Below are 24117 nucleotides of genomic sequence, written 5' to 3' on the forward strand. Positions count from 1 at the left end.
CTTCCCTCCAATGGTGGACAAACCCACTCCACATGCCCTTCCTTTTATGCTCCTCAAGTGTTACAATTATAATGGATACGTCACTCAAAGGCTGGGGTGCCTACAAGGGAGACCACATGATGTGAGGCACTTGGACCATTCGGGAAGCCAGGATGCACATCAGCATCCTGGAACTTCGAGGAGTACTCAAGGCATGTCACACATCCTTAACGACTATCCATTCTCATCATGTCCTCATTATGTCAGACAACAGCACTACGGTTTACTACATAAACAAGCAAGGGGGCACACGGTCCTGAGCACTATGTGTGGAAGCGGTACACTTCTGGAAATGCATTTCACATCATATCCTCCTGTCGGCAGCCTGCCTACCGGGAACTCTGAACGTACTTGCCAATGCTCTCGGCAGAAACTTTGTAGCTCACCACGAATGTGAATTGCATGATACGGTAGTTGCGGACATTTTCGGCCACTGGGAAACCCTGATCAGGGACCTCTTTACATCTCGCCAACACCAAGTGCATTCAGTACTGTTTGAGGGGACGACTCAATGTCCACTCATAAGGGGACGCCCTGATCATTGACTGGTCAGGCCAGATCAGCTATGGTTTAATATAGTGCCCTGTATTGCCACACGTTCTGCACAAACTCAGACAGGAGAGAGCGATGGTCACCCTAATTACTCCGTATTGGCCTCCCCAGTTCTGGTTTCCTTTTCTTCTCCACATGTCAAAGCGTCCATCACTCCTGCTCCCAACATTCCCACAGCTACTCACGCAACACAATGGCACACCGTGGGCGCTTCACCTCACAGTGTGGTATTTGAATGGATGCCTCTGCTAATGCAGAAATGCTCACAGGCAATCTGAGACATCCTCTCTAATTGCAGAAAGGAGTCCACAAGGTGATCCTACTAGGCCAAATGGACCTGTTTCACTACCTGGGCCCTACGTAGAGGTCTTGCCCCCAAGGCCATGGGCATCCCCATGCTATTAGACTATTTTCTCTCTCTAAAGACCTTAGTGCTCACTCTCAACTCCATCAAAGTAAACATAGCGGCCATTAGTGCCTTCCACCCTCCCATGGAGGGGCACTTCATCTTCACCCACTCTTGACTACCAGATTCTGGAAGGGCCTTGTACACAAATATCCGCCTATACAGGCTATTGCTCCTCAATGGAACCTGAACTTAGTCCTCATGTCATTAGAACATAAGAATGGCCATATTGGGTCAGACCAAAGGTCCATCCAGCCCAGTATTGTGTCTTCCAACAGTGGCCAATGCCAGGTGCCCCAGAGGGATGAACTCCCCTTTGAACTTTCGGCCTCTTGCCCTCTTTCTCTTCTTTCTATGAAAGTGGCCTTTCTGGTCACCATTACCCCTCCAAGGAGGGCTGGTGAACTGATAGCTATGATGGAAATCCCCTCTTTCACTACATTCCATAAAGACAAGGTCTCAATTCACCTGCATCCTAAATTTCTACCAAAGGTGGTTTCCTGCTTCCCACACACCTGCCTGCTTTCTTTCCCAAACCACATGCCTCAAATGAGGAACGGCAGCTCCACTCCTTTGCTGTACGTAGGGCCCCTGGCCTTTTACCTACAAAGAACAAAGTGTGGTATATGGTGTATTGCCCCGTTACTTCTGCGCTGCTAGTGGTGGCAGTGCTGCCTTCAGAGTTGGGTGCCTGGTCAGCAGCCGCCATTCTCTGGCCACCAAACTCTGAAGGCAAAAAACCAGAGAACTGCTAAGTTACAAGAAATTTGTCACACTGTCACATCACGTGATTTGGGGAGGGGACGTTTCAACTTCAAAACGCTATACAGAACAACAAATCTTTCAGTACATCATAAAAGATGTTACTTCCTAGAGCTTGTCTCATATATCTTCTCTGCCCAGATGGTTTAATACAATGCCATGAGAAAGGATCATTTATAGATCAGCTTTCCTTCTTGCTGGTCTGTAATTGCAGAGTTAATATTTTAAAACAAACAAATAGGGTAAAGACTTATTTTACCTCTTTTGTTTGTGTTTGTAATTTTTAAAAAAGTGGGAGGTAAGTAATCTAAAACAGAAGTGCACTCTTTTACAAATTCCAATAAAACAGGATGAGCACTCCAGCACCTACTACAGAAATTTCCAGTATCTGTAGCTGTGGAATTGGAGTATCAAGAGATTAAGGCTTAAAAAACATATTCACAATAATCAGTCAAACACAATACAGAACATACCGCGCTTGGTTCGCCTGGGTTCTCTTGTTATAATTGTATAGCAACCACCTAGCAACTTCTATGTTAGCTAAAAAACAAAAAGCAATAATAAAAATATATAAACAAATGCAAAAACAAGGGCATAAAGGCTATAAATTTTGGACTTGGACATATATTGTCTGCTATTAAACAATCTTAACAAAAATAATTGGATTAGGCTAATTAGTATTACAAAGGATGATTCCAGTGCTTATTCTGAAGAAATTATCTTTATTAGGAATTAATTTGTAGGGTAAATCCTGTGCAAATTCTAAGATGCTAACTTTAACAGCATTACACATCTACAATGTCTGTCTCCGAATCGGCAAGAAGATATGCTTTATCTCTCGCAACATGTGCTGTATCTAGCCAGCAGGAGTCTGCCATATGTGATTTTAGTTCGGGATACAAAGACTGTATGGTAGAGCATAGAATCGTTCTGTATTCCCCATGACAGCAACAAAACATTGAAATATTTGCAGACAAATCAACACAAATATAGCGCTGCTCAAAAACTCTGAACTGCTGAGCTGCAGCAGGAGCTGGGGACAGATCCTGGAACCTTCCTGAGTTAAATGGGATTAAGTGTATGAATAAGGACTCCTTACAGCATCGAGGTTTCAGGATCAAACCTTTGGCTCCTGCTGGTAGGTTTCTGTATACTCCCAAGAAGAGAGTAAGGGAAGGAGAGAACCTAGGCAGACGGAGGGGGAGATGGACTCATTTTGTGCTAGTGCAGAGAAGCTGAAAGATGGTGTCACTGATAAAACTGAGTGTGATTTCAGGCATCTAATCTGAAACATATGTCTGAAATTATTTGTAAAATCCACAGTAATAACTATCATAATAAATAACCCCTTCTCCCCTAACCCCTTCCGCACCCCTTTCTCTCCTAACCCCTACACTCCCCTCCTGTGCCCCTTCTCCCCCAAATCCTTCTGCACTCCTTCTCTCTTAACCCCTCCCACATCCCCTTCTCTCCTAACCCCTACACTCTCCTCCTGTGCCCCTTCTCCCCCAAATCCTTCTCCCTTAACCCTCCTGTGCCGCTTCTCCCCTAGTCCCCTGCACCCCTCCAACGCGAGGTGCTCTTTGTGTCCGGATCACTCCCCCACGTGGGCTGCATAAGGGAGGGCAGGAGAGCAGCTCCTGATGCTACACAGCCCAGGTGGGGAAAGTGACCTGGATGCACAGAGAGCCTGGTATTGCTGCTCATCTCCCGCCCCTCCCAGCCCAGAGGAACATTCGGAGGGGGGAGGGAGGGAGGAAGCAGCAGCAGCACCGGGCACTCCATGTGTCACCACTCACCCCCCTGAACACATTCCTCCATGGGGAGGAAGAAGGAAGAAATCTGGGCACCCCCCAGGCATTGCCTCTGTGAGTTGCGGGGGGAGGGCAATGCCCCGAAACTCCACTCCCTGCTGTCACTCACTGTTCCGGGTGCTACCCTTCCCACCAGCAGCACACACCTCTGCACTGCACACTGCGCCCCGCTAACCACGGCACCTGGGCTGTCACACACCCCTAAGGCCAGCCCTGCTGCCCTTTACCACCTTAGTCGAAACCATGAGGCAATGTAAGGGCACATGCATGGACCCATGGACATGACTACTTTGAAAAGCTCCGGCTCTGAGCACATGGTGCATGCACCTTACCCTCAGTGGAATACAGATAGGGATCACACATCTCGAAGAACCTCCAGTTCCAAGTAAGTAACCTCTGCTTTTAGATTGAAGCTTTTTTTGTAAAGAAAATGTTTGAAGAAAAATACTTTATTTTTTGGAATTCAGACACGTTCGTTTAAGAAAGTCAGTTATTAAATTTGTGTGCATTTAATTACATTTTCTTTCTGAAATTTGTTTCCCAGGTACAGATGTGAAGGATGCCCAGGTTATAAGTGTTTCCACAGGGACAAAATGCATAAATGGAGAATACATGAGTGACCGTGGTCTTGCATTAAACGATTGCCATGCAGAAATTATATCTCGCAGGTGCCTGCTTAAATTTCTTTACACACAACTTGAGCTGTTTGTAAGGTAAGCTTAAGGAGGCTGAGATTGTGCTATGAACATCATGTGTCTATCTGGTGATTACTTGAATTGTAACACAAAGCTAAGGAGTCCCATTGAAAAAAATATCATATAAAATAGCTGACGTTACTGAAATTTTAAATTGAAAACTCTGGTCCCTGTCATAAAGTGTGAGTTGAATAAACAAAGACCCATTTAAGGAGGCATATCTATAACTATATTGAACTCTTATATTTGTATTATGGTTCAGAAATAGTGAATTATGAGTTAATCATGTAGTTCTTTAAAGTGTAAACACATTTTAGTTATTCAACTGTTCTTTGAATTAGTAGAAATAAAATTAAAATGCCATCAAATGGACTAGCAGATGAATAGTTTTGTTTCATTTACTCATGGTGCTTTATAAGTTCACTGGGCAATGTCAAATACTCTTTATTTCTTGTTTCTAACTTCTTTTCTTTCTGTATGGTTTGTAATAACTCTTAGGTGCCGCATTTGGTGCCAGACTTTAATAATTTTAATGTATAGTAAGTTAGACTGGGCTTAATCTCCTGCATTTGTTTCTCTTCAGGTTTTGACTACAGTTCTCTTCTTTGTTTATATTCCAGTAATAAAGAAGATCAACAAAAATCCATCTTTATCAAGTCTGAACGAGGCGGATTTAAACTGAAAGAAAATGTGCAATTTCATCTCTATATCAGCACCTCTCCATGTGGAGATGCTAGGATTTTCTCACCACATGAAGCAGCACAAGAGGGTATGATTCTAGCTATAAAGGAATTGCTTAGCGTTTATTTGATTACAGACAAATGGCAATGTTAGAAATAAGCAGTCATTTTAATTCTGGCCTTTTGTATATGGATTTTTATTTTTATTTTTTTGGAAGAAAGCTCTCTTCTTGGAAATCTGGGCCATTTACTTTAAACTAAATATAAACAGACAAACTGGCCATTTAGGCTAGAGCCGGGAAGATCCTGGATACTGTTAAGGATAAGCCAATAACTCACTATGTGTGTTTATGGGACTCATTGGGCTTCCTCATTATTGCTGCCTTTTAATAATTTTTGTTGCTCTTCTCTGAATTTCCTGATTTGTTAATGAGACAAAGTGAGCGAGGTAATATCTTTTATTGGACCAACATCTGTCAGTGAGAGAGTTGGTCCAATAATAGATATTACCTCATCCACCTTGTCTTTCTAATATCCTGGGACCAACGTGGCTAAACTTCACTGATTTGTTAATTTCATTCTAGCACTGAAATGCACAGAACTGAACTTCAGAACTAAATACTATATCTGAGATGTTCTTTCCTGAAAAGCTTGGTTTAATAGCAAATGTATTTTGGAGAATATTGTATACAAGAAAGATATTTGATGCTGTAGCTAAATTAAAATGAGTAATAGAAATTGCTACCAAACATTGTGACCTTTTCCAAGATGGTTACCAGCATAAAATACATTGCCTTCTCTCATTTCATAACCACTCCTTCTGGACAGTTGTTTCTCAATTGACTTAAAACAATTTTTGTCATTTAGATCAAGGAGACAGACATCCAAACCGTAAAGCAAGAGGACAGCTACGGACAAAAATAGAATCTGGAGAAGGGACAATTCCAGTCCGATCTACCACTACCATCCAGACGTGGGATGGAGTATTACAGGGAGAGAGACTGCTTACTATGTCTTGCAGTGACAAGATAGCTAGGTAAGACATTACGTGTTTGGTTACTCTTCCCTGCTATTCTGGTTTTATTCTGAAAATGGGGACCCTGGTTACAGCTTGCTGGAGGGCGTACTTAATATCTGCTTTCCGCATAGCGTGAACATCTGGATGGATGGCAATTCTACATTGTTTTCAGATGTCATGTTGACAGTGTCTTGTCTGAATCACTCATTAGTTGACCCGGGAGCTGACAGTAGAGGCTGTAGATCAAGCTTGTTGTCTAACCCCCCAGCATGAGATTAGATGCTCTGATTCTGCTCCCATTGAAGTCAGTGACAAAATTCCCATAGGCTTCAGTGGTGAGGCTCAGGCCCAAGAAGAATAGGAATCATTCATTCCATCCAAAACTTATCCCACAAGCAGATTTTCTCTCTTCAAGGTGGTAGAGTGCCATATAGTCTAATTTACCAAATTTGCTACTTTGTTATATCTGCCTCATTTTGTATTGTTAATATCTTGATTATTATTATTATTAAAACATGCAGTTTTCATCAGACATAATATGGTATTGGCAAAATATATAATTCATTAGTGTGTGTGTAAGTCATACTTGCATACAACTTTTATCAAAATATAGAATATTCCAATGTGTTGTAGATATATGTCGTGACAGACCCAGACCAGTGGGGTACAGGAGTCTGGTAGAGGGCAAATATACTGGTCACTGGATGAGTAGTTTTCTGTTCCCTGAGTGACCAGAGAAAGGGGCTGCACTAGAGTAATCAGGAACCTGCCAGAACCAGTTAAGGCAGGCAGGCTAATTAGGACACCTGGAGCCAATTAAGAAGAAGTTGCTAGAATCAATTAAGGCAGGGTAATCAGGGCACCTGGGTTTTAAAAGGCGCTCACTTCAGTTTGTGGTAGGAGTGTGAGGAGCTGGGAGCAAGAGGCGCAAGGAGCTGAGAGGCAGAGGGTGAGGGTGTGCTGTGCTGTGCTGTTGGAGGACTGAGGAGCACAAGCGTTATCAGACACCAGGAGGAAGGTCCTGTGGTGAGAATAAGGAAGGTGTTTGGAGGAGGCCATGGGGAAGAAGCCCAGGGAGTTGTAGCTGTCATGCAGCTGTTACAGGAGGCACTATAGACAGCTGCAGTCCCCAGGGCCCTGGGCTGGAACCTGGAGTAGAGGGTGGGCCTGGGTTCCCCCCAAACCTCCTAATTGATCTGGACTGTGGGTTCTTCCAGAGGGGAAGGTCTCTGGGCTGTTCCCCAACCCACATGGTGAATCTCTGAGGCAAGAAAATCCGCCAATAAGCGCAGGGCCCACCAAGATAGAGGAGGAACTTTGTCACAATGTCTATATAGTGCATATGTAAGTGTAAATGTACAATATCATTTTAAATGGCAAAACATCATTAGTTAAGAACCTATTACGTGGTTGATACAGTTAAATGTGACCTTTTTAAAAAAAAAATTGAATGATTGGAAAATCTTTTAATAAAAGTAGTGTTTTCCTTTGTGAAAATGTGACACTGATTTATTTTTATTTTTTTTAGTTATTGTGCTCTTTCATTAGTTAAAGATTTTGTTAAAATTTAAACAAACAAGCTCAACCAACCCATGACCCCAAAATTAAACAGCTGTATCCTCTGAAAAGTGTAGCAACCTCAGGGAAATTTCAGGAAAATGCCAAGCTGGCTTTTCAGATCAGCGCTACATTTTCACAGTACACCATAGGGTCCCACAAATCACACAAAAGAAATGGCAGCCTTTCTAGTTGAGGATATTATTCATATCCTTTTATTTATTTTTTTTTTGAATAAAAAGTAGTTTATGAATTTTATCAAACCAGAATTAATTGATTAAAATATTGTTAAATACATTTGTAAAATACAAAGTGGGTTGAACATATTCACTGTGCTGTGTAAGCGCTATATGAGAATTAAAACCACAGAGAGAGGTCTACTTGCTTGATTCTCGATTCTCTGTCCTTGTGGGAGAACCATCAGGGTTCCTATAGCGTGTAAGTATGATTTTATATGTTAAACGTCTATGAATAAGTCAGGACCTGTTGGGAGAGGGTAAAATCTCCATTTTTAAAATGTTACACTACTTGCAAACCTTCATTCCTTACTGGTTCCAGAATATCCACTGAATAAAATATGGTTACACACTGAAAATTGATTCCATAAGAATGACATGTGCATTCCTTATTTATTCTTTACAATGACTGGCCAAGCAAATTTCCTAGCTTACAATTCAAGGTGACATACTTAACTGCCAACTCTGTAAACTCCATCTGAGACATGAAAACTGTGTTTGTATTCATCACCCGTTAAAAAAAAAACAGATTACTCATTCATTTGACTATTTTGTTGATTCTGTGTGATGCAATCAGAATCCAGGTCACTCTCTCATAGCTAGTTGTTGTAATTCAGGGGGGTAACCAGAGTAAAAATGTGTGTGTGTCACTAAAGAAAGCACATGCGACCCTGAGACACATAGAGGGGATGCTGTATGAGGAGTAAGGAGGCCCAGTGTTTACATTTATAGTCATGTTCTGCCAATTTCACTGTAATGGGTTCATTACTATGCAATTTCCAGTATTCAGTACCATACCATTACTAACAAATTTCAGATGCCATTGGGTTTCCATTGGGATTTAACAAAAGATATGACATTATGAAATACTTTAATGCATAAAAACTGTCCAGTAATGATACAAAAGTTGCATTATGTTCAAACTTTATGTATTTTGGTAAAGATAAAGATTACTTGCATAGTAAATCCTCTAGTCTGGCAAAGACTATTGAGTTAACTCTGCCCATAAAAGGTCATACAGGCAACTCACTGATTAAACTTTCTGGCTCCTGAACAGCTCCCTCTGTATATTCTAAGCTAAGCTACAACGTTACAGCCCTGCCTCTGGTCCCTCAGTAGCAGCTTGCTACTGGCTGGTTCAGCTATGAGCCTGTTAAGAATGCTGCAGGCCTCTAGGAAGTGCCACTATCCATTCATGCTTTTATCCTCTCCATTCTTGTCTTCTCTCCGGTCTTCACAATGAAGAAGTCTGGAGTGGTCAGTGCTGCAAACTCAGTGCAGACCATTGACCATCAGAGATAGGCCCACCATTCATCAACATTAGCTCACCTCATTGACACCTGCCCGAGTCTCTCAAGCTGCAGCTATTCCATTACCAAGCTCGATAACTCTTTGCTCCAAAGGGATCTCCTCCCAAGGGGATCTGAACAGCCAAAGGGATCTCCTCCCAAGGGGATCTGAACAGCCAAAGGGATTTCCTCCCAAGGAGATCTGAACATCCATAGGGATCTCCTCCCAAGGAGATCTGAACATCCATAGGGATCTCCTCCCAAGGAGATCTGAACAGCCAAAGGGATCTCCTCCCAAGGGATCTGAACATCCAAAGACTCTTTTGTATTTGAATGCTACTCACAAGATCTATATCAATCCTCTGTCATCCTACATCCGTAGATTAAGAGACAAACAGCATGATGATGCCCACTACTGTGAAGCAAAGAATTGTGAAGCCCTGCCCCAATCACTTAGCCTCAGCCAGAAAATCCTCTTACCAATGTTGTTTGCCTTTTCTCCTGAGTCTCCTATTCTTTCCTTCCCACTGCCTCTTTCACTCTATTTCCCTGTTGCAGAGTCACTAAAGAAGAAAAGGAGGCAAGAAATCTTGAGAGCTCTGCTTCAGACTGGAAGGAGAGGGTGAAAGAGCAGAGCTCCGAGCCAGGACACTCAACCTTAATGCTACCCTGTAGTGACACCATGAGAGGAAAAGATATGAAAAAACTTTAAAAAATCTTTAAAAATCAGGTTAATGTAGTCTGGGATCACAGACATTAAAATGGATTGATTGTAATCATGTGATTATTGCATGGTGCGCTGTACTGCAGTGTTAAGGTTGCTTGGGTGCCTTCGCTGTGCATTTCCATACAGTAACATGTTTAGATTTCTTTTAAGTGTAACCTTAAGACTGAATTTCCTGGGTTTGTGATACTTCTTTTGGGATAACTAAAACATTCCGGTAATGGTTTTTACACTTACAATACTGTTATATACATTGCACCTTAACTGCATATTCATGTAGCTTTTTTGTCTGTAAATATCAACTTATAGGTTCTAACAGGACTTTACAGATACTGATGAGACAGGCCTCATGATCTCACTGAGACAGGGAAGTATTTGTGTCCCTGTTTTGATGATAGTGAGGCTTAAGCATTGAGAGGGGAGTAAGTTCAGGACCTATTTCCCTTGTAGCTTCCCTCTTGCCCATATGGCACCTCCTCTCTTCCCTGGAGGAACCCTTGTTTTTACACTAGTGGTTTGTCTCTCTGGACTGGTGGGCTTCTCCATCCACCCTTTCTTTCTGCCTTCTCTTCATCCCTCACTTCTATATTTCCCACCAATGTGAGACTCTTGGGCTGGGGTGACGCAGTGAACAGATGGCCAGCCCAGAGTCACTGGTCCATGGAGCAATGCAGGTTGAATATCAGTCTTCTCAAGCTAGACCTTTCATCTTGCTCTTCTGCCTTCAGAGCCCCTGGTACTTGAATTATTACATCCTGTTCCACTGTGACAGTCTAACTGTGGTGACTTCTGTCACCTGCCAGGGTAATTATCAGGGTACCCCTCTTTTCATAGGTTATATTTCTGGGAATTCCTCTCCTTGATTCCCCTATATCTGGAGGGCTGCAAGAACATCTTTGCATACTCTCTGCTCTCAGTATACCTCCAGCAGCCACAGGGTCTTGTTGTCTCACAGTAAGGAATGCCTGCCTTTTGAAGTTACTGCATGTAATTACTGCATGTAGTTACTGATGTCTGCGGTCTGGACTTTAATCCACTACCATAGGATAGAAGAAAATAGATACATATGGCAAGGGGATATTACTTCCTATTAATTCTGTTTGTGATCTCCTTTCCATTTGTCGTCGGTTGGTGCCATTGCTTGTTTGTGAATTATTTGTCTCACTACCTTGCATACTGTTCTTAGTCTGCGGGTCTCTTTAACAGGAGTGATGGGGACTGGCTGAGGCCTATATAATCAGGAGTGGGGGCTCACAACACTTTATCTCCTTGCTTCCCAGTTGGTGGCACTATAAGGCTTAGAGGAGTCTATCACAAACAGAATTACTAGTAAATAATTTTAGGCTTTTTCCCTTATCATAGAATCATAGAAGATTAGGGTTGGAAGAGACCGCAGGAGGTTATCCAGTCCAAGCCCCTGCTCAAAGTAGGACCAACCCCAGTTTCTCATCCACTGTAATCCCCAGGTCCTTTTCTGCAGAACTGCCATTTAGCCAGTCGGTCCCCAGCCTGTAGCAGTGCATGGGATTCTTCTGTCCTAAGTGCAGGACTCTGCACTTGTCCTTGTTCAACCTCATCAGATTTCTTTTAGCCCAATCCTCCTATTTGCCTAGGTCACTCTGGACCCTATCCCTACCCTCCAGGATATCTACCTCTCCCCCCAGCTTAGTGTCATCCACGAACTTGCTGAGGGTGCAATCCATCCCATTATCCAGATCATTAATGAAGATGTTGAACATAACCGACCATAGGACTGACCCCTGGGGCACTCCGCTTGATACCGGCTGCCAAATAGGCATTGAGCCATTGATCACTACCCGTTGAGTCCAACGATCTAGCCAGCTTTCTATCCATCTTATAGTCCATTCATCCAATCCATACTTCTTTAACTTGCTGGCAAGAATACTGGGGGAGACCGTATGAAAAGCTTTGTTGAAGTCAAGGTATATCACGTTCACCGCTTTCCCCATTATCCACAGAGCCAGTTATCTCATCATAGAAGGCAATCAGGTTGGTCAGGCATGACTTGCCCTTGGTGAATCCATGTTGACTGTTCCTGATCACCTTCCTCTCCTCCAAGTGCTTCAAAAGATTTATCACATTTGTTGATCTCACAAATGATATTAATAAGAATAACTTTGGGCATTGGAAATACCACTTTTTATCAAGTTTTTCATTCTATGGTAACCATAATTTCATTGTTCAAGCAGTGTTTTGGCATTAGTGTGGGGGGAGGTATAGCTCAGTGGTTTGAGCATTGGCCTGCTAAACCCAGGGTTATGAGCTCAGTCCTTGAGGGAGCCACTTAGGGATCTGGGGCAAAATCAGTACTTGGTTCTGCTAGTGAAGGCAGGGGGCTGGACTCAATGACCTTTGAAGGTCCCTTCCAGTTCTAGGCAATAGGATATCTCCAATAACTAAACAAAGAATGCCTGCAATAAACTCTGATACTGCACATTCTAAAGGATACAAATCTTAATTGTGAAAAGCAGTTCCTTGTGTACTTCTATTACCATACAAATAACAGTTGTGAACATTATACTTTGTCATCTGCTGCAGTTACGTGCCTTCATTCCTGTTGTTGCTCCAGAGTAGTGTAAAATAACAAGTATTCTATATAATCAATTTTTTAAAATTGCAGCATAAATTCCCATCCTCTTATTATAGCCAGAAGTACACTGGCAGGGTCTGTGCTAGCGTATTGATGCAGAATTAGACATATATGTATCTCTCTCGTGTTCAGAGATTAAATCGGTTTAAATAAATACATTCAGAAATGTCAAGCGCTTGCAGCCCACTTGGCCATGGACATATATTAGTTTGAGGCGGAAATTTGACAGCATAGCAGGGAAACGATGACTCTCCTCATTTGAAAAATTCTGATGTGAACCTGTGGCTTCCCTTCTCTCATATTAAATGTGAAAAGACTGAAAACAGAAAAAATCAAGAAGTACAAAAAAGAACACGTTGTGTGTAAGGCTGAGGCAGTGTTAGTAGCACAGATAAAAAGTGCACTCTGAATAAAGGGAAAAGGAATGTATATGGTAATTCTGCAAAGTTCACCTAATGTGCCATAGAGAGAAAATCCTTCAAAGTGAGTAAATATTAGAATTTTAAAAAAAATAATTTGTAACGTTGGTGATACAACAGCAGTTGTATATGTTTGTGTATATATATTAACGGCTTGTCTGATCGAATCCTTGAAACAACTGCATTGACAGCAACAGTCAGCTGGTAGGAGTTTAATTATCTATTAACTGAAATAGAGATTTGTACTGGAAACTGTTGTCCTTTAGGCTGAGAAAATGGCTGACACGTAGAAGGGTCTTTTCAAAGGAGGTGAGATGGGCACTGTGTAGCAGGAAAGAGCCAGCACTCTGTTTTGCACACCCTGAACATGAGACTGATTTCCAGAGGGTATGGAGGGATCTCAGAAGCAGGACAAATATGAACCCTGTGGCCACACTGTCGCTAGTCCAGCTGGAAAACCCAGTCCAGAGAGGAGAAGGGGACATGAGGCACCTGAACTACAACTCTCATGAGCTTCTGCGGCAGCATTTCTAAATCACTGTATTTCAATTTTAGATGACATTTTTCAGGTGTTTGGGGTTTTTTTGATGGAACATCATAATTTTCCATAGCAAGAAGACATTTTTTTTAATTTCTTTGAGCCAACAAAACAAATTTTCTATCAGTAAAAAAAAAAAAAGAAAGAAAGGGGAGATGGAGAGAGTGTGAGAGAAAATTTTGATGGAAAATTTTCAACCAGCCCTACTTGGCAGTAAAGCTGATAACAAAGTTAAAAGCTGTATTACAGGCTATTCAATTCCTTCTTCATAAAATAAACAGTGATTATGGAACTTTATTAAATCAGATAATAATAAAGAGGTATGTCATATGACAGACCAGAACTAATTTCTACTCTCAGTCTAAAATCTAATCTTGCATCTCCTTGTTCAGTTGAGTAGCCCAGTTGCAATCAGTGGGACTACTTGCATGAGTAGGAATTGCAGGTTCAGCCTTCTGTAGTTCTAAAAGCTAACTTGAAAGCTTGAATCATACAAGCAAATCACCTTAATCTTTGCCTTGTGCTTGCAAACTCCTAATTGTTGGATCTATTCAGTAGCCAGATCTCTAAATAAAATGGCATCACTTATGTGTATTTTTTCTAAGAGAAGCAACAGCAGCTAATAAACATAGTAATGAGAACAATGGTAAACTCTTAACCAGAGTAAAAAGAACAGGAGTCCTTGTGGCACCTTAGAGACTAACAAATTTATTAGAGCATAAGCTTTCGTGGGCTACAGCCCACTTCTTCGGATGCATAGAGTGGAACATATATTGAGGAGATAGATATACACACATACAGAGAGCATGAACAGGTGGGAGTTGTCTTACCAACTCTGAGAGGCCAATTAAGTAAGAGAAAAAAAAATTGAAGAAGTGGACTGTAGCCCACGAAAGCTTATGCTCTAATAAATGTGTTAGTCTCTAAGGTGCCACAAGTACTCCTGTTCTTTTTGCGGATACAGACTAACACGGCTGCTACTCTGAAATCTTAACCAGAGTGGTGATAGTGAGAGTCACTATAATGCAACTTGCAATCTCTTATCTGTGAAAAAGTGCTGGACCGCTACTTGGAATTGTAGCTTTTAATTTCCATTTTCATGTTTAGACACCTTTTCTAGTTGTTTCTAGGACAGGATTACAAAGCAGTAGAAATTCTGATGCCCGAAGCAGCCCGATCGAAGAGATTGTTTAAACATAATCTTGGCTAACCTTGGTGATTATTAAAATGAATGCCTGACAAATGCCTCCTATCCATTGAGTGCTCTATATTAGTATTTCTCAGTGGCCAGTCTCTAAGATCTCCATGACACAGCTTAGGAAGGCAGCAAGCCAGTCCCCTGTATCAAAAAGGTTGAGAAACACTGCCCTACCTCATGAAAGGCTGTTCAGAAATTAACATCAATTCTTAATCCCTTCAGGATATGCTTGCATGCCAGTATTTGAGGGCAGTTTGAATTGCTTCTCCTTGCATTGTGTGTAACTCACAAAAGTGCAGAGTTGTAGTTAAAGGAATGTTGCATATTGCCAATTACTTTACCTTTTGGTATGACGGCACAGATGTTTAAAATGGAAATATATGTTTAAAATGTCATTTCTATTTTATAGCTTTAGAAATGCTCATGAAAGGGGGTTGATTGCCAGCCCTATGAACTTAAACCCACAAGCACCAGCAGCGCAATTTTGTGCACTGCCCTGCTAATGTGCCTAAGGCTGTTCCACAGAAACCAGATCTTAGGTTGGGAGGAGGTTGTCATGCCCATTGAGGCCTCTGTTCAGCAAAACACGAGAACACATGTTTAACTTTAAGCACTTGAGTAGTCAGTCCTATTAACTTCAGTGGGATACTCGTGTGCTTGAAGGTAAGTATGCACTTAAGTATTTTCCTAGACCAGGGCCTCAGTCCTTATTCTCTCTGTTAAGAGTGAGAAAGGATTGAGGGACAGAGGTAGCCATGTGTTTCTGACTTGGCTCTCTGGCCACTAAGAACTGAACTAAGATCACCAATTTATTCCACATAGGCTTTGTGGACTTTTGCTCACAACTAAGCTGAAATGAATTTGAACTGATGACCTAGTGGTGAAATCTTTATTTATCATGACCAATTTCATGAGCCATCCAGTCCCCCTAAATAGAACACTGTGCCCTTGGGCCAGACCTTGTGTCTTCCATACTGCAATGTGTAACATTGACAAGCTGATCAATAATTATAAACCTATTATTATAAACCTATGCTTAAGCCACGTGGGAGGGGGTAGGTTTGTGTTTGGTTTGTAAATCAGGTGCAAGGCCACCTACATTTTTAAGGCCCAGGTTGACAAAGCCCTGGCTGAGATGATTTAGTTGGGGCTTGGTCCTGATTTGAGCAGGGGATTGGACTAGATGACCTCCTGAAGTCCCTTCCAACCCTGATATTCTATGATTCTATGATACATTTGGTTTGGAGGCAGCCACTTTCTCTTAATATTTTATACACTGATTTGAAGAGAGCACTTTTTATAGACCCCATAATACTACAGGGACATGATGCATCCTGTGAGGTTACTAAATTTCTCTGTGGCTAAATTTTGCTCTCCCACCTTTGTAACCTCATTGTTTACAGTGAAGATGAATGGATGTAGATGAGGGGAGAGTTTTGGCCTGTTAACTTCAAAATTTGTGGAGGTTGCACAACATCCTACTGGGCCCTAAATGTATATGTCCATGAAACAACAAGTTTCATGGTGACAGCTGCATTCCTACAGCTACGGAGTTTAAAATCAGAGGGAGAATCCACATGGCATTGCAATGAGGAGAAGATGTTTGTGACCCTTTTAAAAAATAATACTACAGTATATTTAAAAAATGAGAAAATGTTAATACGTGATGTCATGTTTGTGTTAATGAGAGTGGAAACAAAGAGTATTAACTTCAAAAGCAAGTATAATGTGGAAATCAGCTGTAAAAACTTTCCTGCCATTGTGTCTTGGTTATGACCTACAGTATATCCATTCAAGTCCCATGTTTTTCTCACATAGAAACAGCCAGGCATGCCTGAATCATAGTAAATTGCTCAACCATTTTGCAGTATTGAAAAACATCCGCAAGTGATTCTGATGGGATTAGTATGATCATTTTTAGTTGTGATCTAAATCAAATTTGAATTTAGTTTTCTAGGAGCAAACACATTTAGTTTTGCTTTAATCAGTATACTTTTTAAACCAGCACAGATGTTTCATCTTCTACACTGGGTACGGTCACCGAATTGTGTAGTTGAAAAACTAGAGATACTTAACAAAGGCAGTGAGAAAGGAGGCGGGGGAAGGTTTTGGTTAGGGTCACATTATGCATTCTGGTCTTCCTAGTAGTGTTTTTGAAATCTAAATGTAATAGGCTGGGCTTGAGGAAACTGTTCTTAATTTGAGTGCACATAGATTACAGGTGCAATTATAAGACCAACATTTACATTGTTTGCCCTTGAATTCGTTTCAGTTTTGTATTAAATAATGCTACATCTGTATTTGCAGTAGTCCATATACTTCCTTGTACTTGGTATAAGTAATACTGCAAATATTGAGGCAACATCTTGGCAATTGGAAAATTGGTAAGGAGAACCATTATGAGGTATTTGGTCATCTAAATATCTGCTTGTGCCAGCAAAATTCTAATTCTGGTAAAGTCTGGAAATGTTCTCAGTGGGTCTAATTCTAAAATTGTGACTGACTTCTCACGTATAAAGATGATCATTAATGTAGTCTTTTATATATAATGTGTAAAAGTGTTATTCTGTTGTAAACCTTGTTTAGCTTTAAAACTAATTAAATAGATTTGAAATAATTTTCTCACAACTCCTTTATTTTTATTTTCCAATATTTTGCTGGCAAATAGAATATCAATATAATATAAAATATGCCTTAATCTTTCCCTTACACGTTTTGCATTACTGCAAAATGCTACTTGCTCTCCCAGTAACCTGGGACAAACATTTTTAATGACAGGTGAGTAAACTGGTATATGGTGTTTTCATTTTCATCCTCATTATAGTAAGGATATGCAATTAGATTGTTGCCTAGAGCTTTTTTAGGAATTTTACAAGGCTCTTATACAGTCTTATAAGTTTATTATTTCTTTGACACTTTTTAGCAATGTGTTCAGTTGGGTCCTGTAATCTCTGGCCTGTGCTGAGAATGTGGTGGAGCTGTGCCATCCCAGCAGGAGCTCACAGAAGTACTGTGCTTCAAGTGTGTGCTTCCCTCTGCTGCCCCAACTGTTCCCGTTACTAAGGATGGCTAGCACCACAAGCTCTGTGCTCAGATGAGCACAAGAACTGCAATTGTAGCTAGTTCCTTTGCAAGGGCACCAGAGGAAACCTGATTGAACCTCCCCTGCTTCTTCATCCACTCGGAGGCTGTTACGGTTAAATTTGATACATTAATTTTGCAGAAGTATTCTGCAGGTGAACTGCAAGACAGAGACTGATTCAAATACCCCAGAATGGGGATTGAGGTTTTTTAAAGTCTTTTAGATGCTTGGCAGTCATCTAAATCCTGATGCTTTTGAACATGGGTGTAAAAGGTAGTTTACGCCTGCACATATTGGTTCCATACCAACCTGACCAATGCAGGTCAAGTCTTCCACAGTCAAAATCTGTGAAGCTGCTGAAAGGGGCAAATAATGTATGCATATGAGCTCCTAGGTTAGCGAATCCCTGTGCAGAGCCCATAGACGCTGCCACAGCAGGGGAGTTGCAGTTATCCGTTCAAAGCAGCAATAGGGGAAAGGTGACTTGTGGGTGAAGGGGACAGAATTGTCTCTTATGGGGAGGAGGAGAATCTTTGGGAAGTGTCCTGTCTCTCCTGCATGCCGACCCTGGGGAAGGGAACTTCCCCACTGACGGATCTGTTTTGAAGACATTAGTGCTCACTTCAACCTAAAGAGCTCTCATCCTGTCCTGTGTGACTGACGTTCACTCAGCTGGATAGATCTCACCCCTCTCTCTACACTAGGATGTTTGGAGAGGCCCCACTAGCTGTGGCAGTGGGGAACCAGAGTCATGGACTCTGCCTATGAAATGCCTTGGCTGCCATATCGCAGATTTGCAGCACCTGGTGATGTTCAGGATTCCAATATGTGCTCCACAGGCATGATGTAAAGCTATGCTGTGGAACTCTGGCTGGGTACACAGCTACAACAAAGTCAGGCTCAGGGCAATACGGGAGACTAAAAGTCTAGTCCATTGAAATTGTCTCCTTTTGTTTCTAGTAGAGGTTACTTGTTCCGTTAAAAAGAAAGTGTTTTTTTTCCTTCCCCTTAGGTGGAACGTGTTGGGTATTCAAGGATCCTTACTTAGCCTCTTTGTGGAGCCAATTTACTTCTCTAGCATCATCTTGGGGAGTTTATATCATGGGGACCATCTATCCAGAGCAGTATACCAGCGGATAGCAGAGATAGAAGATCTACCACCTCTGTATACGCTCAACAGACCTTTACTTAGTGGCAAGTATCTAATGGAGAAGGCTGTACGGTAACTGAATCGGTTCCAACAGTAACATAATTTTGCAATTCTCAAACCTTTGCAAATTATGTACTGTGAGCAAATTGTTTTGTGACTACAGCAAGGAAGTTATGACCCAAACCTGAAATTAAGCTATAACCAGCTAGACTTACTATTACAGGACCCTCTTTGTGTGTTACTCCTAACAGGAGTTTCTGTGAACTCTTCTATAGAAGCCATTTCATGTGGCTGTATTTATCTGCTAGTTTGAGAATGCAGGTGCCCCACCAATATATTAGAAAAGATGAAAGCCTGTGTTTGGTGAAATCTCTCTTCCTTTCCCACCTAAGAAGAGTGTGAGGTTTCAGTGTTACTGCTCTTGCCATTGGAGTTATTTGCTGAGCCGTCTCCATCATGTTAGCAGTGTGCCAAGATACACAAACATTTGTTTCTCAATTGCTAGATCAATAATCAACTCAAAATGGACAGAGAAAACGTCCCAGCTGCCATTGGTTGCATTTTCTTCCTGTCATCAAGCTCTGCTGGATGCAGCATGTTTTAGTTAGCATGGCGCTCCACTTGCCTGCATGGCCCAACTACCATAAAAATATCACTTCCACCTCATAGCTTGGTGCACAGATGCTGCATTTGGAGCCCAACAGCGCATCCCTTAGGATTACCTTTAAATAGATTGTCATATTTCTGCTCAGCAGACCTGGTTCATAATCTCCAGCTACCGTAATTAGCTAATGTTGCAGTTGTTTGTTCCAGATATTGTTTAAGCTCTTGAATATTGTTTTTCATTTAGAATGTTGTTAAGTAGGATTAAGCGGAATGAGCATTTGAATTCTACATTCATCTCTATTTAAAAGGAAACTGTTAAGGTATTTTTTTAACCCTTTTAAAAAGTAAGGTCTCTATTAGTTACAATAATGCCATGACAAGTTTAAAAGTGAAATGTTTCCCTCACAAAATGGGTATTTCCCCAGTGCTAGTCACACTGCTTGTTTTATAGCACTTGGTTTCCAGCATGTGTTTGTTTATTTTTCAAAAAAAGCATAATTTTTAAAGCATGTTTAACAAATTACATGAATTTTGCATACAGGCATAGGGGATGGGAACAGGTACATCAAATTAACCACTATCCATTTAGCTATAAAGAAAGTTCGTTAATAAGGGTCACACAGCTTAGGATACAGTAGAATGGGGCGAGCAAACTTTCTGGCCTGAGGGCCGCATCAGATTTCATAAATTGTATGGAGGGCCGGTTAGGGGAGGGGGTCGTGGCCCGGGCCCCCACCTCCTATCTGCCCCCCCCACCCCCGGGGACTCCTGCCCCATCCACACACCCCTGCTCCCTGTCCCCTGACCACCCCTGGACTCCCGCTGCCCCATCCAACCCCTCCTCTCATTCCTGATGGCCCCCCCTGGACTCCTGTCCCATCCAACTACCCTTTCTCCCTGTCCCCTGACTGCCCCCGGAATCCCTGCCCCCTGACGCCCCATCCAACCCCCCCTCCTTCCTGACTGCCCCCCAGAATCCCTGCCCCCATTCAACCCCCGGTTCTCCCCCCAACTGCCCCGACCCCTATCCACACCCCTGCTCCCTGACCACCACTCCGAACTCCCCTGCCCTCTATCCAACACCCGCCCCCCGCTCCATGCCCTCTTACCGCGCTGCCTGGAGCACTGATGGCTGGTGGCACTACAGCCGTGCCGCCCGGCTGGAGTCGGGCCACGCTGCCGCCGCCACTGCACAGCACAGAGCACCGCGTCAGGCCAGGCTCTGCAGCTGCACTGCCCCAGGAGCTCACAGCCCCGCCACCCAGAGCATTGCACTGGTGGCGCTGATGCTGGGGGGGACAGCAGGGGACGGGCCAGGGGCGAGCCTCCCGGGCCAGGAGCTCGGGAGCCAGGCAGGATGGTCCCACGGGCTGGAGTTTGCCCATCTCTGCAGTAGAATGTGAAATGATGGACTTGCCAAAAACATTAGTATGTAATAATAACTAGTCGTTACAGCACACTAAATCCTACACAGTCAATTGTTTTGACCCTAATAACTGACAATTATAGTTGCTGCCTGATTTCATGTATGTTTTTCTGATTCCATATTTAGATTGTAAATTCTTTGAGATGGAATGCTTGTTGTCATATTCTCTGTAGAGTACTTAGTGCATTTTCAGCTCTGTAAATTCCAGCTGAAGGATTTTAAGGGCAATCTTCATGTATCTGACATAAAATAGTTCTATCTGTTTTAAGACTCCTATCAGAACTTTATCATTATTATTCATAGATAGAAGTCTGAAATCTTCTGGGCTGTTTGAACAGCATTTTCAGAGAAATACCTTTCAGACTGGATGTGAAACCACAAAAAGAAAATGAGTTAGATTAAATAGATTCATGGATTTTCTTTTGTTTGGGGCAGCAGTAGTGTTCAGAGCCCAGCACAGTTGGATTCAGATGGTGTATCTGTTTAGTCACAGATCCACTGGCCAGTCCACACCTCTCCTAATAACCTCCTCTCTGGAGGTGCAGATAAAGCCACATAGGGCTGTGGAAACCTAGGCCCCCCCAATCCTGCCTCCCCCTGCTCAGGTGGGTGAAGGTTTCAGTTGTATTTTGAATAGCTAGACTATAGTGGTTTGTTTCAGAGGCAAAATGATCTCTTTAGTGATAGTGTTTTCTCTCCTCACTCACGCTCTGACCTACCTTTCTGGTAAACACAATTTGTATTTAGTCTCACTTAATGCCAGCAGGGATAGCTGGAGAACACTGGAATCAAACTGAGTTGCATTGTCCGCTCTTCCATTAGAAATCAGCATTGTTGTCAAAAATAAAGATCTTTCTTTATCCATAGGCACCTGCTGTGAAAATTTAGTGAGCAGAAAGGGTTAAACCTGAATGTACTGTCTCGAGTGCCTTTCCTTCAGTTGATAGGAACAAGAGGCCCATGCAGTGGATACTCTGTCCACCGCTAAGACCCTTAAAATCCTGGCTTCAGACCCCAGCCTTTCAGGATGGAGGAGACGCCTGCAGAGCTATAGCACAGCAATCACAGAGAGTCAGCATCCAAAAACTGAGAGCAGTCAGGTGGGCTCTTCTGGTCTTCCAGTATCATCGGAGAAAGAAGCACATTGTGGTTCAGACAACATGACCATTGTGTATATAAATCAACAAGCAGGCACAAGAAGCTCAGATCTAAATAGTAAATCAGCAGAGTCTCTTGTGGGCAGAAGCTCGCTTAGCCTCCATGAAGACAATCAACATAAAAGAGACACTGAGCATGACAGTGGACTGACTAAGCTATCAGCAAATAGACAAATTGGAATGGCCCCTGAACCCAGCTACCTCAGGTGGACCTGTTTGCATCCAGCCAAAACGTGAAGGTCAGGCACTTCTTCACTAGGGAGCACAACCACTGGCAATGGAAATGTGAGTGACTGTTCACATGATTCCATTCTTGATGTGCATGTGCTCCATGGTCTTTTGCCAGAAGCCTCCATAGGGGCCACACTTGCAACCTAGGTGCCCTCGCACCGGTCCCCGACTCCCAACTGAGATCATAAATGAAGGAGTAGTCCCAACCATCCCTCAGTTCCTTCTTACCACACATGACTGCAAGACCGAATACTGCAGTGTTCACTTTTTCTGAGCATTGTGTTATTTTTCCTTAGCTTTGTATATAATATTTACATAGTACATATACAACTATATACTTCTTTAGTAAATAAGTTTTTTGGCCTAGGACTTCCCACTTCCCACAGTGGTACTAGCATTATGGCAGAAGTCAAATCATCAGCATTTGAGACCTGTCCCTCATTTGATTCTTCAATTAGTATTAATGATGGGCACTCCTGGTGTCTGCTGTGTCTGTGAGAACACATCCCAGAGCAATGTGCTGTCTGTTGCTCTTTTTCCAACCACACTCAGAGAGCAAGGAAAGCCTGCCTGAAGCTGTTCCTCCTAAAAAGATTAATGCAAATCTCTTCAGGCACTAAAATGGGGATTCTATTCTGGGAAGCAATGAGTCGGAGACAGACTTAGGTGTCATGATGGCTGATCATCTGAACATGAGCTCCCAGTGTGAAGCTGTGGCCAAAAGGACTAATACAATCCCTGAATGTGTAAGTGGGAATTTCAAGTAGGAGTAAGGAGCTAAGTTCCCTCTAAGCTGTGAACCCGTGCAGCATCGTATTAAGCACTGTGCAGGTGCTCAGAGCTGCGGCAGGCAGAGATGCTTCTCCCCCAACCCTGGACCTGCCGCAGCCAAGGAAGAGGCACCCCCCCCTTCCCAAACCCAGCCTGGCCTGGACCTGCGGACAGGGAAGAGGTGCCTATCCTGCAGCCCCAACCCAGCCCAGACCTTCCATGGACGGTGAAGAAGCACCTATCCTGTGGCCCCAACCCAGCCCAGCTAGACCTGCTGCAGCGGGGAGAGGCGCCTCTCCCCCCAAGCCCAGGCGCTGCTGCGCGGAGTGCAAGCTGGGGGGAGTCCTCTCTCCCCACCGTAGCCCCAGGGAAGCCTGCACTCCAAACCCCTCATCCCCAGCCCCACTCCAGAGCCCGCAGCCAGAGCCGTCACCCCCCACACTCCAACCCTCAGCCCCAGCCCTGAGCCGCCTCCCACACTCCGAACCCCTCGGTCCCACCCCCGCCACATGAATTTTGTTATGTGCACCAATATGGAGATGATATGTCACACATCACCTCCATATTGGTGCACATAGCAAAATTCATTCCTCACATGCGTGGGAAAAATGAGAGGGAACACGGGTAAGGAAGTCGTTTTACCTCTGTATTTGGCTATTGGAATACCGTGTCCGGTTTTGTTGTTCACAGTTGAAGAAGGATGTTGATAAATTGGAGGGTGTTCAGAGAAGAGCCATGAGAATGATTAAAGGATTAGAGAACATGTTTTGTAGTGCTATACGCAAGGAGCTCAATCTGTTCAGTTTAACAAAGAGAAGGTGCGATGGTTTGTACCAGGCCCTGAGGCCCCCTGCTGGTGGCCTCTTGATCCTATCACACTCCGTCTAAGAAAGGAGCAGTAGAAAAGTCCTCCAGCCCGCCTAGAATGACTGCTGGAAAAGCAGCCAATCAGAGAGGCTGCAGGGAGCAGCCAGTCAGGGACCACCAAGCCCATATCAAGGGAGCTGCAGTGCAGAACAGAGGGCAGTTGCTGCGTGAAGCTGGAGAAGCATGGATGGTGTTCGTGGCTGGCTGAAGGAGCTACAGGACTACAGATGGAGCAGTTGCTGGCAGGGACATAGGGAGCAAAGAAGGAGCCCCTCGCCGGCCTCTGGGA

The 24117-nt window shown here is 43.1% G+C and overlaps 1 protein-coding gene across 14 annotated transcripts in view; it reads left to right on the forward strand.

Moving 5' to 3' along the window:
- ADARB1 (adenosine deaminase RNA specific B1) overlaps positions 1-24117 on the forward strand; it is a 238339-nt gene that overhangs the window by 194243 nt on the left and 19979 nt on the right. For 13 of the 14 annotated variants that reach the window (XM_034786332.1, XM_034786335.1, XM_034786343.1 and 10 more), the window contains 4 exons: positions 4118-4286; positions 4889-5037; positions 5816-5984; positions 18633-18814. In XM_034786332.1, coding sequence (XP_034642223.1) covers positions 4118-4286; positions 4889-5037; positions 5816-5984; positions 18633-18814 — 669 coding nt within the window. The remainder of the gene's footprint in view (positions 1-4117; positions 4287-4888; positions 5038-5815; positions 5985-18632; positions 18815-24117) is intronic. The other variant, XM_034786345.1, reaches the window with a different exon arrangement.

This window comes from Trachemys scripta, chromosome 11 (assembly GCF_013100865.1).
Source record: "Trachemys scripta elegans isolate TJP31775 chromosome 11, CAS_Tse_1.0, whole genome shotgun sequence".
Taxonomy (NCBI): domain Eukaryota; kingdom Metazoa; phylum Chordata; order Testudines; family Emydidae; genus Trachemys; species Trachemys scripta.